Source organism: Nannospalax galili, unplaced genomic scaffold (genome assembly GCF_000622305.1).
Source record: "Nannospalax galili isolate Female #2095 unplaced genomic scaffold, S.galili_v1.0 scaffold302, whole genome shotgun sequence".
NCBI lineage: Eukaryota > Metazoa > Chordata > Mammalia > Rodentia > Spalacidae > Nannospalax > Nannospalax galili.
Window position 1 is genome coordinate 1,574,850 of NW_008350120.1, and position 16,587 is coordinate 1,591,436.

General features: G+C 42.1%; 1 protein-coding gene across 3 annotated transcripts in view; it reads left to right on the plus strand.

Moving 5' to 3' along the window:
- Window positions 1–16,587, plus strand: part of Galnt11 (polypeptide N-acetylgalactosaminyltransferase 11) — a 47,614-nt gene that overhangs the window by 16,340 nt on the left and 14,687 nt on the right. For all 3 annotated transcript variants that reach the window (XM_008847251.3, XM_029570498.1, XM_029570499.1), the window contains exons 2-4: window positions 6,078–6,407; window positions 11,597–11,720; window positions 13,289–13,455. In XM_008847251.3, coding sequence (XP_008845473.1) covers window positions 6,116–6,407; window positions 11,597–11,720; window positions 13,289–13,455 — 583 coding nt within the window. In that variant the 5' untranslated portion in view covers window positions 6,078–6,115. The remainder of the gene's footprint in view (window positions 1–6,077; window positions 6,408–11,596; window positions 11,721–13,288; window positions 13,456–16,587) is intronic.

Genomic DNA, 16,587 nt, shown 5'->3' on the forward strand with positions numbered 1-16,587 from the left:
CAATTGAGGGACACCTAGGTTGCTTCCATCTCTTAGCTATTGTGAAAAGAGCAGCAACAAACATGGATATACAAGTGTCTCTGCAACAGGACGAGTTCTTTGGGTATATGCCAAGGAGTGGTATGTATCAGTTTTTTAAAATGTGGTTTCAGTTTTAATTTTTAAAAAATTTTAACTTAAAAAATTTATGTCAAGTGTATCCATGTAGAGAGTGTGTATACATGTATGTGTAGATGTACGTGCCTCTGTGTGTACAGAGGCCAGAGGAAGGTGTCGAGTGTGTTCCTTTGTTGCTCTCTGCCATGTTCCTTTGAGGCAGGATTTCCCCTTGAACGTGCAACTTGCATGTTTTGCTAGGCTGGGAGACTGCAAGCCCTACCACCCTGTCTTCACTGCACAGTGTAGTACCTGGGTGCTGGGTTCTGAGCTGCAGTCCTCATACTTGCATAGCAGATTTGCCTCCAAGGGTGCTTCCTGCCAAGCCATCTCTTTAGTCTTCAGCTTTATTTTTTTTTCCCCCCACAGATTTTTGTGCTCCCTTTGACTGTTTTTAATCCTTCTTCATTATCCTGGTTTTGCTGTCAGGGTGATAAAGGCCTCAGGAAGTAAGGTGGAAATGTTCCTTGTTTCTCCTTCTCTGAAGGCACCACATCACACTGAAGTCCTCTTCTGAGAGGCTTGGTAGCTCACTTGAAAAATCACCTTTTATACTGACTTGAAATTTAAAAGAACATAAGCCATCCAAGATTTCTGATTTTCTAGAGTCAGTGCTTTTCTAAGAATTTACCCGTATCTGAATTTATGAACAATTCTCTTATTTTTAATCTGCATGTGTATTTATGCCTTTTAATTTTTAATATTATTTGTGCTTGTAATTTAGTGATTAGTCTTATCAGTACTGTGTTAATTTAAGTCATCTTTTTTTTTTTTTTTTTCTTTTGGAGACAGGGTCCCTTGAACTCACAGAGATCTGCTTGCCTCTGCCTCCCTGTGCTAGGATTAAAGGCATGTACTACCATGCCTGGCCTCAAGTCCTCTTTTTTTTTTTGGTCTTTTTGAGACAGGGCCTCCCTGTAGCCCCAGCTGGCCTGGAACTCACTATGTAGACCAGGCTGGCTTCGAACTCACAAAGATCTGCCTGCCTCTGCCTCCCAAGTGCTGGGATCAAAGGTGTGTACCACCACGCCCAGTTCAAGTCCTCTTCAGGCTTTTGTTGTGTTAGAAATGTGTATACTCACTTTCTATTAATTCCTATGTTGTTCTCCTTTTACTTTGAGTTATAGTTTTCTTATAATTAATTAATTTTGGATTTTAGAGACAGGGCCTTACTACAGAGCCCTATCTGGCTTAGACTTTGGTATGTAGACCAGGCTGCTTTGAACTTGTGATTCTGCTTCCTATGCTTCAGGAATCCTGTGATTACAGGCATGTATCTCCATGCGCCATGTCTGGCTAGGTAGACTTTTTTTTGGTTCTGGTAATTGAACCCAGGGTTTCATGCATGCTAGGCAAGCAGTCTGTCTACCACTGAACAACAACCCTAGCACAGTTATATTTTCTTAATTCATAGTTTACAGTCCTGTTTTCTATAAGTGTCCAAGGCTATAAGTTTGGCTTTGACTTATAGCCTAGGAATTTTGAAATTGTAGTTTTGAATTTTGAATATCATTTTTTCTTCAAAATGGTTTTTTTGTTGTTTGTGTTTTTTTGTCTTTTTGAGACAGGGTCTCCCTATAGTCCCATTTGACCTGAACTCACTATGTAGACCAGGCTGGCCTTGAACTCACAGTGATGATCCTCCTGAGTGCTGGGACTGAAGGCGTGTGCCACCATGCCCAGTCTACTTGGGAGTTTTATATATCCACTTACCTACTTTCTGATTTTTCTAGTTCCTTTCCAGTAGTTGAGTTTAGCTTAGTTATCTCCATTAGAGCACGTGGTTGGTAGGGTTTGTTTTAAATAATAAAGATTTTTTCCAGGTTCTGTAGGGGAACCTACTGAACCACATTTCAGTGATCAGGTCCTTCAATAATGGTGGCTGCTCACAGTGGGGAAAGCTGGGATAGGAGATCCAACAGCAACCAGAACACAGGAGAAGAAATTCCTTATTTTTATAGAGGGGAGGGCTTCTGGGTTTAGAGGGTAGAGGTCTTTGAGTTTAGCAGGTTAGTAAGGGTCCTGAACAGGACAATAAGGTTGGAATTTAGGAAGCTAGTCCTTGTTGTCCCACACTACCTTGGGGCTGCTCTAAGATAGGAGTTTAGCTGTTTAGGCGGGGTACTAGGCAGGATGTAAGGTGTGGCTGATACACTTTTTGGTCTATCAGGGTGCAGTCTCTGTCCATGGGCGTACTTGTTGAGGCCCTTGACAATTCTTCCTCATAGCTTGTAGTTCCCATTGCTTATGTTCTTGGGGTCTTGACTCTCATATCTAGTTCTCAATGAGGCCTTCCTTTCCACCTGCCTAATATTTCCTATACCCTGATCTGTTTCCCTCACTCTTCTGCACTAAGCACTGGCTAGGCACTTGCTATTATCCAACCAGACAGGAAAAGAAGTAAAGCCATTAAGGATGCATGGCTGTACCCCAATAGAATGCCAAATTGTAAAAATGGAAGGGCTGAGTATGTTGACTTTGCCTAACAAGATTGAAAAATAGGAGTAGATGCTGCTGGGGAAACAAGATTATAGTTGGGGAAAGGGAATGGCTCAGCAGTTAAACGCACTTGTCGCACTTGCAGAGGACCTGGGTTTGTTCCCCACACCCATGTTGCATGGTTCACAGCTGTCTGTAACTCCAGTTCCAGAGGATCTGAAACCCTCTTCTGGCCTCTGTGGGCACTGCATGCACATGATACACATACAGACGAGCAACATACACATAAATAAAAATAAACATTGTAAAGTAGCAAAAAGAACATCATTCCCCAAAAAATGATTTTAAGGAAAGAAAGACTGTTGGGTCTGAGGTTCGGGAATGATTGGAGACCACCCACCAAAATTCTAAATTTAGAAGATTTTATTGAAAAGCATTCCAATTCTTGAACGACCAGTAGGGCACAGACTCCAGGAGCCTGCACAAACTGGGTGACCTTTGAATTGATTGGATAACTCTGAATACCTTGTATGGGGGTGGATTTCATTGGTTATAGCCGCCTGGAATGTCTCAATTTTTCCTTTTACTAGGGTGCCCCTATTGGCCTCTGGATGCCCTTTTATGGTCAGGAATTTCAGGTGGTTTCTGTTAGACTCAGATAAGCAAGGCATATCCCGGCTTGCCTAATCTTAGCCCAGAAGTATGGGGCAAAGGAAATTTACAGTTTCTAGGAACAGAGACTTAAGATTAACAAGATGGAGGCTGCTAAGAACTGGAACCAGTGTGCCTGGGTCCTTAAGTTAGTTGAGCTGAGACAGTTCAAGACTATTCTTAGTAACTAGAGATTTAAATCAGTTAATTAATCAATTTGTGTGGGGGGGTATATATACATATTTACATGCATGCAGGTGCACATTCTGTGTGTGGAGGCCGGAGGTCAACCTTGGGTGTTGTTCCTCAGGAGCTGTCCACTTGTGTTTTGAGACAGGGTCTTTCATTGGGACCTGGGATTCACCAAATATGTGAGGCCAACAGGCCAGCAAGCCCCAGGGCTCCACCTTCATCTCCCCAGCCTTGGGATTAAAAATGCCTGCCTGACTTTACCTGCGTGCTAGGGATCAAGCTCAGAGCTCATGCTTGCACAGTAAGCATTTTCCTGACTCAACTATCTTCCAGCCCTGGAGGTTTTAATTTATGATTGAAAGGGTAATTATGTGTCTCTGGACAGGGTTCCCTGGACAGCAGAAATGCACTGTACAGCTCTGGAAGTTCAAGAGATCTGGATGATCTGTGGTTCTTTCAAATGTTAAGCTCGTAGAGAAAAGCTTCCAGGTGTTTTCTCAAGTCTCTTGGCCTAGAGCTTGCCCAGGTTGCTAGACTGGCTGGCCCGCAAGCCCCAAGGACCCATCTGTCACTGCCTCCCTAGTGCTAGGGTTATGAGAGCACACTGCCACACCTGGAGTTTTAGATTCTGAGGACTGAAGAAAGACCCTCACTTTACCCACCTGGCTATCTCCCCAGGCAGCTGAGGTTTGGTTTTGAAGGGTTCTGGAGTTAGCCAACATGGTGAGAATTAGATTAAAGGAAGCAAATGTCAGAGTGTATCTGTAGTACAGAGCGGCTGGCTGGAATAGTCCTCCTGCCCTGGGACTGTAAAGAGTTGGCTGCTGTTCTTCGTGTCTACTTTGGATGGCTCCTTTCCATGTTGAGAGCCAGGACTACACAGTGAAAGTGGGAAGGCCTGGAGTGGCTGGGTAAACTTCATCTTGCTCTGTAGTTGGCAAGGCACACCAGTCCTCACTGGTTAGGCTGGAGCCTTAGCATCTCATTGCCTTTTGAACAAGCTATACCTCTGCTGTTAATATCATTTACTTGATGATTACCTACTTCTGAGCCAAGATTTTAGGAATTAGAATGTTCCCTGTTGGAACTCAGTGTTTGTCTAAAGGTCACTTTTTGTGTTATTATTGCAAATTTGTAACTTGTTTTTCCTGATAAAGGCTTCTGAACCTTTGTTCTGAAATCTTTTCCTGCATTTTTCTGTGTATTTAGTTTAAAAAGTACTGTCAGTAAGCAGGGTGTGTGGTGGTGTACACACCTTTAATCCCAGGTTGGTCTACATACCAAGTTCCAGGCCAGCTGGGGCTACAGGGACACCCTGTCTCAAAAAACCAACCTCTTGGGGCTGGAGAGATGGCTCAGCGGTTAAGAACACTGGCTGTTCTTGCAGAAGACGTGGGTTTGAATCCCAGCACCCACATGGCAGCTAACAGCTGTCTGTAACTCCAGTTCCAGGGGATCCGACAGATCTTCTGTCCTCTGTGGGCATTGTACAACACGGGTGCACTTACTTACATGCAGGCAATACATGCATACACATAAAATAAAAATAATTAAAACAAACAAAAAACCTCTCTACTTCCTCCCACTCCCAAATACTGCCAGCTGACAGGGCAGCAACGGTTGGGCCCTAAGCCCTTTGCACTGTGGTCATTTTCAGCTATCCTCCCTTACTGCTGTTACTGCTTTTTTTTAAATTAATTTTGTTTTGAACTTGACTTGTAGTGAAATAGCCAGTACTTCTTGGTTGGCAAATAATTGCCAACAGACAGCTGTTTACCCTCTTCTAGGCTTAAGGCATAATCTTGTTCAAGAAGCTTAATGTTTAAAATGAGGATTACAGATTAATTTGCTTTGTCTTGGCCTTTTAGGGATATTTTTAAAAATTTACTGTACAAAGAAGTAATCTGTTTGCATCTGGCGTCTCTGTGCAAACTCCCCATGTGTGTATTTCTTGGGTAGCATTTCCTTGTGCCTCAGGTTTTTTAGTGCTCTTCAGGAAGTGTGAGCTCCCAGGAAGAATAGATAAGAGACTCAGGAAAGATGGCTGTTTGGCCACTCTGTTTTCTTCTAACCTTATTTTAACAGGATATCATAAGGAGAGGGAAAACATTACTTGAACTCTTTATTTGAAAACAACTGTTAGATCTAGAATAGGCTCTGGGATAGGTAAAGCCTCTGATTAGAAAATAGAACTATTTTTTTCAAGTTTTTTGTTTGTTTGGGGGCGGAATCTTACTGCCTAGCCCAAGTTTGGAATTCACAACATAGCATGGGCTGGCCTTGAATTTGGTTATCATCTGCCTCAGCCCCTCACCTGCAGGGATAATGGGTGTGACTGGAGAATACTGTATATGTCCTGTCCTGTGTTGGATTCTGTAGCACTCGTATTTTATTCATGAAAAGTTAAGAGCCTGAAAAGAGGGAGCAAAGGTGAAGAAGTGTCCATTAACACAGCTGGTAAATAAGTCAGCTATTCACTCTGGTTTTCTGAGCATTTGTACATCAGCTTGCCTTTCTTAAGGCTTATTGCGTTTATGTTTCTGTTGACTGGTGTGTAAGGTGGTTTGGGAAACGTGAGTGTGCATTTGGTGGATGCTTTAGGAGTGTTCTGGAGTGTCTAACAATTGTATCTTTTTTAGGAAACTGAAAATGGCCCTTCAGCTATGCTAGGTCTATAATGGGAAGCGTCACAGTTCGGTACTTCTGTTACGGGTGCCTTTTTACATCTGCAACCTGGACAGCTCTGCTTTTTGTTTATTTCAACTTCAGTGAAGTGACTCAGCCACTTAGGAATGTGCCCATCAAGGGGTCTGGGCCCCATGGACCATTTCCCAAAAAATTCTACCCCCGTTTTACTCGAGGTCCAAATCGAGTATTAGAACCACAGTTCAAAGGAAACAGAATTGATGATGTGATGGATAATCATGTTGAAGATCCAGATAAAGGCCACCTGAAATCCTCTGAGCTGGGTAAGTCCTCAAAGTCTGTTGTCTTTAAGTCTTGCCTTGTCCAGGAACTAGAGCTGTCCTGTTTCCTTCCTCAGTGATTTGTGAACTAGCTGACGTTCTGTGATTTTTGCAGATTAAGTGGATAGTTTTGTGCCAGCTTTTCCAACTCTGACCTCAGTATTTTATGAAGATTTGGGAGAAACTTAACAAGGTCAGAGAAGAAAAAGCATGGAGCGGGGAGAAGAGAAGAAAGGCTGTGGAAGGAGGTGGAAAGGTCTTGTCTCCATTTAACTTACTTTGAAAGACAGATTTAATTAAACAGAACATAAAGCATTGGAATAGAAATAAGCTGGGATCTCTTAAATTTAAGAGAAAGCCCTGGAACATATGTTAGTTTATAAAATCTTAGTTTAAAATAAAAGCCTTCCATTATATTCTGCTCAATTTAGAAATAGGAATCTATTGTTTACATTTGAAAAGCATAATCTTTGGTTTAGCAAATTTTAAGAGTGGGTGAGCCAGTTTGGTTAGCTCCAAAACTTAAAATAACTTTGATTTTGTTATAGAAAAATCACATAATAGGTCGCTTAGGAGTAAACCTAGTGGATGATTCTGCCGAGGACCTGAGCTAAATCCCTGGCCCCTAGTGAATGATTTTGGAAATCTGGAGAGAGCCATTATAATGTGCAAAGGAGATGCTAAAACAGACACTTCAGTTTTGTTTTGTTTTGTTTTAATGATTTTTCTAGTAAAGGAAGTCACAAAATTAGATGGGGAAAGGAAAATAATACCTACTTTAATTCTATAATGTACACCTTCTGGTCTTTTTCACACAGTCACTTTACATTTAAAAGCATTAGTGGAATTTTCTAGTTCTCATGTTTATATTGGCAGAAGTTACAAAGTAACTTTGGGTTTACCTTTTTTTTTTTTTTTTTGGTTTTTTTCGAGACCTGTAGCCCCAGCTGGCCTGGAACTGGCTCTATAGACCAGGCTAGCCTTGAACTCACAGAGATCCCCTGCCTCTGCCTCCCAGGGGCTGGGAATAAAGGTAGGCATCACCACGCCCCTCGGGTTTACCATTTGCAGTGGGTATTGTATTTGCCTTTGAGAGATATAGAGAACTGTACAGTTCAGAGTGAAAAGCCCAGATTACATAACTGAAAAACGAATTCCCTATAGAAAATGCTGAAGAATGTTTTTTTTTTTTTTTTTTTTTTTTTTTTTTAAAACTCCCTATGGCCCCAGTTGGCCTGGAACTTGGTATGTAGACCAGGCTGGCCTAACTGGGATTCACTACCTGGGATTAAGGGCGTGCATGCCCAGCCAAATGCTAAAGAATCTTAAAACACTTCTTAGAGCAATAGATTAATTTGGTAGTTTTAGAGTCCAAAACCAAAACTATTATACACTGAAGAGTAGAATAATACTAAAACAATGGAAGTAGACCCCCGTAAGTGAAAAGACATCCAAGGTTGGTGGAATGAGTTGCTAAATATTGCTAAGATGTTACATTCCACCCAGGTCAGTGTAATGAGTTACTAAATACTGTTTAGATGTCAATCAAGATTTGGTCCAGGGGATGGCTCAGCAGGTAAAAATGCTTGCTGTGCAAGCCTCACTTCTTGAACCCACAGGAAGGTATAAGAACTGACTCCACGAAAGTTGTGGGCTAGAGAGATGGTTCAGTAGTTAAGAGCACTGACTGCTCTTGTAGAGGACCTGGGTTCAATTCCCAGCACTCACATGGTGGCTACAAACCGTCCTTAACTCCAGTCCAGGGGAATCCGAAGCCCCCTCTGACATCCACGGCATTGCATGACACGGGTGCACTCACATACATGCAGGCAATACTACTCATACACATAAAATAAAAATAATAAAATACTAAAAAAAAGAAAAGTTGTTCTCTTACCTCTACATATGTTCACACATGATAGTAGTAAATAAAAATTAAAATAAGAGAAGTCAGCCGTGTGGTGGTGCCTGCCTTTAGTCCCAGCACTTTGGAGGCAGAGGCGGTTGGATCTTTGTGAGATCAAGGCCAGACTTGTTTATATACTGAGTTCCAGGACACCTGGGGTTACAGGGAGACCCTGGTCTCAGAAAAAAACAAAAACAAAACGACAACAAAATGTTCTCAGTACTAGTCAGAAAGTGGAAACAATCCGTCAACTGAAGGGATAAACAGTATGTACTGGTGTGAAGAGAAAGTTATACATGGTACAAGGACAAATCTTGAAAACCTTGTGCTAAGTTAAAAGATGTCAGACACTGGACTCCTGTGGGAAATGCCCAGAGTAGACAAGCAGGCCATGACAGAAAGCACATTAGGTTGGAGGGGAGATAGTGAGTAGGCAGGACTTCTTTTGGAGCGGTGAAAGTGCTCTGTAGCTAGATAGTTGTGACTACTGTCCCTGTGCTAAATGTCAGTGACAGCTCCCTCTGAGTTATGTGTATAATTACCACAATAAAAAAATGAGAAAAAAACTTCTAAATTCTCTATATAAAGTAAATCTCATTTAAAAGGAATCGTATTCAATATAACTGAAAGTATGCTGCTTTCTGAAATTACCGAAAAAAAAAAAAAAGTCACAAAAAAGAACCTGCCAAAAAGCACAATTTAGGCTGGAGATTAGACTAATGTAATAGTTAAGAACACTGGCTGCTTTTGCAGAGGACCTATGTTCAGTTCCCAGCACCCACATGGTGCATAAGGGCTATCTCGAACTCCAGTTCCAGGCGATCTGACGCTCTCTTCTGGCCTCCATTGGGATTGCGCAACACAGGTGCAGTTAGCATACATGCATGCAAAGCGCACGCACAAAAATAAGTACAATTTAGATTTTCAACCGTAAACGTAAAGCCGTAAGCATTTCCTCGTAGGCTGGGGTGTGCCTCAGTGCCTAGCATATACGAGGTCCAGGATTCAGTCCCTAGCACCATAAAGAAAGAAAAAAGGATGCTTATTTAAAGCTGGGCCTTGTGGCTCATACCTGTAATTTCAGCACTGGGGGCACTGAGGTACAAGGATTGCAGGGGTTCTAGTTCTGGGTTAACTTGGACTACAGTGAGACCCTGCCTCATAAACCAGAAAAACAACCAAACCAAACATTTTCTTGTTTCATCTGTCATTTATTATAGATTAATTGAAGTAACGCCTCATGCTAATTAATTGAGATTTGGCTATTACTGTATTTGGGCAGGGACAGGACAAAAAGATGGTGAAGTTATCTTTCCATATGGAACGCCTTCTTGGGGGTTCTCTATCACAAGACAACTTTGCAGATGTGTTTGTGATATTCCTGATGACTGGGTGCAGGAGATAGTGTGCACAAGCCGATAAATCTGAGCAATACCAAATTCCAGATCCATCTACTTACACCTGGATAAAACATTCCATATCTTGAGGCTAGGGAGATGGCTCAGTGGGTAAAGCATCTGCTGGAGAAACATTAAGGACCTGAATTTGGATCACTAGCATGTACTGACTCTCCTGGGGGTTGGGGACGGAGGGAGAAACAGGTGGATCCCTAGAGTTCATTGGCCGGCCAACCTACCTGAATTGATGGACTCTAGGTTTACTGAGAGAGACTGTCACCAAAAAAAAAAAAAAAAATGAGGTAGAGAGTGACAGAAGAAACCTGCTGTTGACCTCTGGCCTTACATATGTGTAGACATGTGAGTACACACCCATATGAACAGGTACATATTCCACACATCCAAAAATAAAATTCCACATTGTGCATTCCACAAGAACAGTTGTCCTGCTTACTTTCAACATTTTAGAATTATTTTCCTAATTTCTTTGACCTTGACATTTTTTTTTTCTTTTAAACTATGAACAGTGGGAATAGTTTTTTGTGAATAGACTCTGGGAAGTACTGCTTCTCGAGGGAGCTGTTCTATGTGTGGAGGCTGAATGTCTGATACAGGAAACAGACAACTGAAGGAGATGTTAGCTTTCTTTTTTTTTTCAGTATTTTTATTTTTTGCGTATGAGTGTATTGCCTGCATGTGTGTGAGTGGACCCATGTTATACAGTGCTGCAGAGGTCAGAAGAGGGCTTCGGATTCCTCTGAACTGGAGTTAAGGATGGTTTATAGTTGCCATGTGGGTGCTGGGAATCGAACCCAGGTCCTCTGCAAGAGCAGTCAGTGCTCTTAACCGCTGAGCCATCTCTCCAGCCCTGAAATGTTAGCTTTCTATCAAGGATGAGATTTCTGACAGAACATTAGAATGGGCCTGCTAGGGTACACAGTTCTGATTAGCTCTGTGCAGGACCTGCTTGACAGGAAGTTCATTAAAGTTTGATACCAGAGACTCTCAAAACTCTTTTTTAAATAATTATTTTTATTTTGTGTGTATGAGTGTTTTCCCCATGTGTATGTAAGTGCATCCGTGTCATGCAATGCCCAAGGCCAGGAGGGGGTTGAGTCCCCTGGAACTGGAGTTACAGATGGTTGTTAGTCAGCATGTGGGTGCTAAGAACTGAACCTGGGTCCTCTGCCAGAGCAACCAGCGCTCTTAACCACTGAGCCATCCCTCCAGCCCCACTGGAAGCCCTTTTTATAGGAAGGCTTTTCTATAGATTTTTGTGGGGCATGGATTCATTTAAAAATTTGTTAAGATTGGGGCCTGTTGAGGTCTGTTGGAATCGAATGATTTTATTTTATTTTTTTAAACTTTTTAATTTTATTTTTTATTTTATGTGTATGTGTGTATTGCCTGCATGTAGGTAAGTGCACCCATGTAGTGCAATGCCCGTGAAGGTCAGAAGAGACTGTTGGATCCCCTGCTACTAGAGTTACAGACAGTTGTTAGCTGCCATGGGGGTGCTGGGATTCGAACCCAGGTCTTCTGCAAGAACAACCAGTGTTTCTTAATTGCTGAGCCATCTCTCCAGCCCCATTTTATTTTTTAACAGAAAATTATCAATACTTTTCCCATGGTGGCAGATGAATTTGTCTCATGACTATAAAATGTTAAGATGTGGGTTTGAGCAGGTGTTGCTCATGGTTAAAGGCACACTTGCTTTGTATTAAACTGGCTTACTCATTTGAAACATGAAACTGGAGACAAGCTAGATTTGAGAGATTTGGTTGTCATGTGGTTACAATGATGATATTGACTTTGGGGTGATTACCCCATTGTGATGTGATTATCTCTGTCTGACCAAAGGCACTGACTGTAATGTCACTCTGTTACAGGAATGATTTTCAATGAACGGGATCAGGAATTGAGAGACTTGGGCTACCAGAAACATGCCTTTAATATGCTTATTAGTAACCGCTTGGGCTACCACAGAGATGTGCCAGACACCAGGAATGCAGCGTAAGTTCCTCATCAGTCTCTAATGATGCTTTTCAGTAGTAATGTTTCTAATGTCAGTGGGAGAAATCAGGGCAGCCTGTAGATTAGCATTTGTTGTACCAGAAAACCCGAGATAGATTCTACTTACATTACCCTCAAAGCTCGTGGTCTGAGAGTACAGCGATTCATTCAGTTTTAGAGCTTGCTGTGTGTCTTTTGAGATTTCAGATCAGTTGAGAAGGAGAATGACGGTTCAAATTAAATAAACATGAACCTGAATTTGTTTTAAATATCTTGAATTCATGGCAAAAAGGAGTGAAAACCAGTGAATTATCTTTTTCATAATTTTGTTTAATTTTTCTTTTTCTTCCAAAGTCTTTTTGTTCATGTAGTCAGTCATTGCACAGACAGACATTTGTTGAACACCTTCAGTTTGCTGTGTATTACACATCATGGACAGGATAAGAAGTAGCCCCTGGGTTCACAGGACTCAACTTTAGCCTGGCAGAAGGGGAAACTAGTTATCAAAGTAGCATTCGAATAGGGATGAGGTGGGAGCTGGTGAAAGGGAGGCCCCAAGTGTGGCATGGTCTGGTCACATAGAGAATGCTCTGAGCATGGGTGTGGTTTGCTGAAGGGGCTGACCCTTGTCCGTGACTGTGGTAGTAAAACTGCAGAAGGCCAGAACTAGGTGGGCCAGATACTGGAGGGGCTGCAAGGCTGTGGAGAATTCAGGACTCTCAAGTTCATTCTTTTTTTTTTTTTTTTGGTCTTTTTGAGACAGGGTCTCCCTGTAGACCCAGCTGTTCTGGAGGTCACTATGTAGACCAGGCTGGCCTTGAACTCACAGAGATCCACCTGCCTCTGCCTCTGGGATTAAAGGCATGGGCCACCATGCCCAACAAGTATTATTCTTTAAATAATATTTTGTTGTTGTTGTTTAATACCACCTGTCAGGAAGTTACTGTGTCCATGGAAGCTCTTCTGATGGCTTAGGCTATTACCCTCTACTCAAATTTTTTACATTATTGGACAAAAAATAAGCTTTGCAAAAACAAAGCTTTAGGGGGCTAGAGAGATGGCTTAGCAGTTTAAGAGCACTGACTGCTCTTGCAGAGGAGCCGGGTTCAATTCCTAGCACCCACATGGCAGCTACAAACCATCCTTAACTCTATGCATGTAAGTGCACTGCCCACGGAGGCTAGAAGAGGGCGTTGAATCCCTTGGAACTGGAGTTATGGATACTTGTTAGCTGGCACATAGGTGCTGGGAGCCAAATCCGGGTCCTCTGCAAGCACAGCCAGTGTTCTTAACTGCTGAGCCATCTCTCCAGCTCCTATTTTTTTTAATTATATGTACTTATGTGTGTCTGGGGGTGGGGGTGGGGTTGTGCACATGAATGCTAGTGCCCTTAGGCCAGAAGAGGGCTTCAGTCCCCTAGAGGTGGAGTTACAAGCAGTTGTAAGCCATGTGGGAAATGAACTCTGGTCCTCTGCAAGAGCAATCCATGCTCTTAACTGCTGAGTCATCTTCTCTCCTGACACCTGAGCCTCTTAAATTGTCAGATTTTCTTGTCTTTATTATTACAGATGTAAAGATAAGTCTTACCCAGCTGACCTGCCAGTTGCTAGTGTTGTTATTTGTTTCTACAATGAAGCCTTCTCTGCCTTGCTTCGAACAGTGCACAGCGTTGTAGACCGCACACCAGCACACCTTCTTCATGAGGTCATCCTTGTAGATGACAACAGTAACTTCGGTAAGTGATGCTATGACGCATCACAGTTCATAAGGTTTGACAGCTGTCTGTAGCACCTGTAGGCAGCCAGCTGATTGATTGCCTACCCATTGATTATGTGATGATTTTATAGAGCTACTTTATCTTTGTAATCTGTTTACAAATGGTGTTACCCAGATTTGCCGCTGAGGAATTTTCCCTTGTCTTACTTAAAACAAAAAGTCTGTTATCAGGCTGGAGACATGGCTTACAGGTTAAGCGCACTGGCTGCTCTTGTAGAGGACCCAAATTTGGTTCCCAGCACTCACATAGTAGCTAACAGTTGTCCTTAACGCCCATTCCAGGGGATCTGATACCCTCTTCTGGCCTCTGTGGGCACTACATAGGTGCACTTACATACATTCAGGCAAAACACTAATGCACATAAAATTTAAATAAATAAAAACTAGGAAGTCTGTTTTGAAATAATGGTGGTTTCCCAGAAAGATATGATCTGTGTTATATAATGTCTGCTACACCAGTCGTCTCCTACAGTAGGTGCTTCACTTTCAAAACTCAGGTGATATCTGAGTGCCAGTGTTCTGAGATTCACTACATATTTTACTATTCACTAAATATTTTTTGTATGAAAATATTCACTATTTTTTGTATGTCCGAGTGTTTTGCCTCCATATATGTAAGTGCACCCATGTATGTAATACCCATAGAAGGCAGAAGAAGGCATTGGATCATCTGGAACTGGAGTTACAGATGGTTGTTAGCCACCATGTAGGTGCTGGGAACTGAACCTGGATCCTTTGCAAGAACAGCCAGTGCTCTTAACTGCTGAGCCATCTCTCCACCTCCAAATTTTAATTGTACATTCTCTTTTAATGAATTTTTTAAAATTACTATTTTTATTTTATGTGCATATGTGTATTAATAGCCTGCCTGTATTTAAGTGCACCCATGTTGTTCAGTGCCCACAGAGGTTGGAAGAGGGTGTTGGATCCCCTGGAAATGGAGTTAAGGACAGTTGTTAGCCACTATGTGGTGCTGGGAACTGAACTTGGGTCCTCTGCAAGAGCAGCCAGTGCTTGTAACCCCTGAGCCATCTCTCAAGACCTCAATTGTGAATAGCAGAGTTGAGGTTAGACCCTGCTCTGCCTGGCTCCCAGCCTTCTCCCTACAGCAGTACTTTACAGAGCATAGTGATAAAGAATGGCACAGAGACGTTTTTCATGTGCCCAACTCTTTAAACCCCCTGGTGGCTGCAGCAGAGTTGTACACCAGTCCTGTAGGCATATGGAGTGAAAGGCAATACCATGCCCTGGCCACAGTACTCACACGGTAAATACTGAAACTATGGGAGAGAATTTGGAAAGGCTCATAGATTTCAGAACTTAGTTTTGGGGCTGGAGAGATGGCTCAGCAGTTAAGAGGTACTGCTTTTGTAGAGGACCCCAGTTCAGTTCCCAGCACCCATATCAGGTGTCTCACAACAGCCTATAAGTCTACCTGCAGGGGCACTGCATGCATGTGGTACTGGAGCACATACAGAAAAAATAAAACCCCCAAACTTACTTTTAAGAATGAGTGATTGGGTGAGCAAGATGACTCAGTGGGTAAAGGCACTTGTTATCAAATCTGACTAGAGTTTAATCCCTGGAACTCACACGTTGGAAGGAGAGAACTGATTCCTGTAAGTTGTCCTCTGACCTCCACAAGTGTACTCCCATACATACAAAATAAATAATTTTTGAAAATATTTTAATTAAAAAGAAAATGAGTTTAAAAAAATCTGAGTCTGGATTAAATAGATTTGTTAAATACTAAGATCTAGAATTTATAGTACTTTTTCTTTTCTTTTTCTGACATGGTTTGTGTTAGGCTCAAGCAGACCTCCTGTGTGAGCCTCCCGGACAGCATGGGGCTATCACAGACACATGCTACTCTGTTGATGAGATTTTTTTTTTTTTTTTGTCTTTTTTTTGAGACAGGGTCTCCCTGTAGCCCCAGTTGTCCTGGAACTCACTATGTAGACCAGGCTGGCCTCGAACTCCTAAGTGCTGGGATTAAAGGTGTGTGCCACCATACCCGGCGTTGATGAGATTTTTTTAAAAACAAATCAGCCTGTATTTTGCTTTTGGTTTTGTGGCCATTTTACTTATTAGGAGAGATTACTAATAATTTACAGTTTTATATACTATAGAAAGAATTACTGTTATATATGAATGGCCTATCTTTGATAAATGATGGAATTTAAAAGTAAATAACTAGAATTCCCTATAAGTATTTTGTGCTTTTGGTTTGGTTTTTTGTTTTTTGGGGGTTTTTTTGAGACAGGGTCTCCCCTGTAGCCCCAACTGGCCTGGAACTCACTATGTAGACTAGGCTGGGCTTGAACTCACAGAAATTCACCTGCCTCTGCCTCTTGCCTCTACCTCCTGAGTACTGGGATTAAAGGTATGTGCCACTATCCCAGGCATTTTGTGCTATTAGAAGAAAGACACTGAATGAATAAAATGTGATATTTACCACTGCTGTTAAATAATTTCTAGTTGGGACAACTGAAGTTATTTCTTTCCTCTTTTGAAATAGAGCCATATGTCACTGAGAATCTCAGAAGATGCTTACATCACATTTGTGAGCCCCGCCCCCCCACGCCACATTTTGTTTTTAGACAGGGTGTAATGCAGCCTAGGCTGGCTTTGAACACTGGTCCTCCTGTCTCTGTCTAGAGTTTGCCAACAAAGCTTTGTTTTGAATGTTCTGTTGTTGAAATATGCTTGTGCTTAAGAAACTCATTGCAGACATTTTCATTTGAAAGACAAAGTCTCTCTTTCTAGGCCAAGTTACCCCCAAACTCACTATGAAGCCAAAGCTGGCTTTGAACCTACAGTAGTCCTTCTGCCTCAGCCTTGAGTGCTTGGGTTACAGGCATGAGGCCCCACATTGGGCTTCATTTCAGACATTGTGCAAAATGCTATGGTAGATGCTGTGGAAACACCTGACTGGGGTGACAGTTCTTGTTGACTTGCATTCTAGCTCCTGCCCTTTCTTTTTTTTCCTGTGGGGGAAGCTAATTAGTCTTAAAATGAAGCAGATACTATGATGTCTCCTTGATAATTTGTGGATTTTGGCATGCGGCAGATATGACTTGAGGAAGTTTTA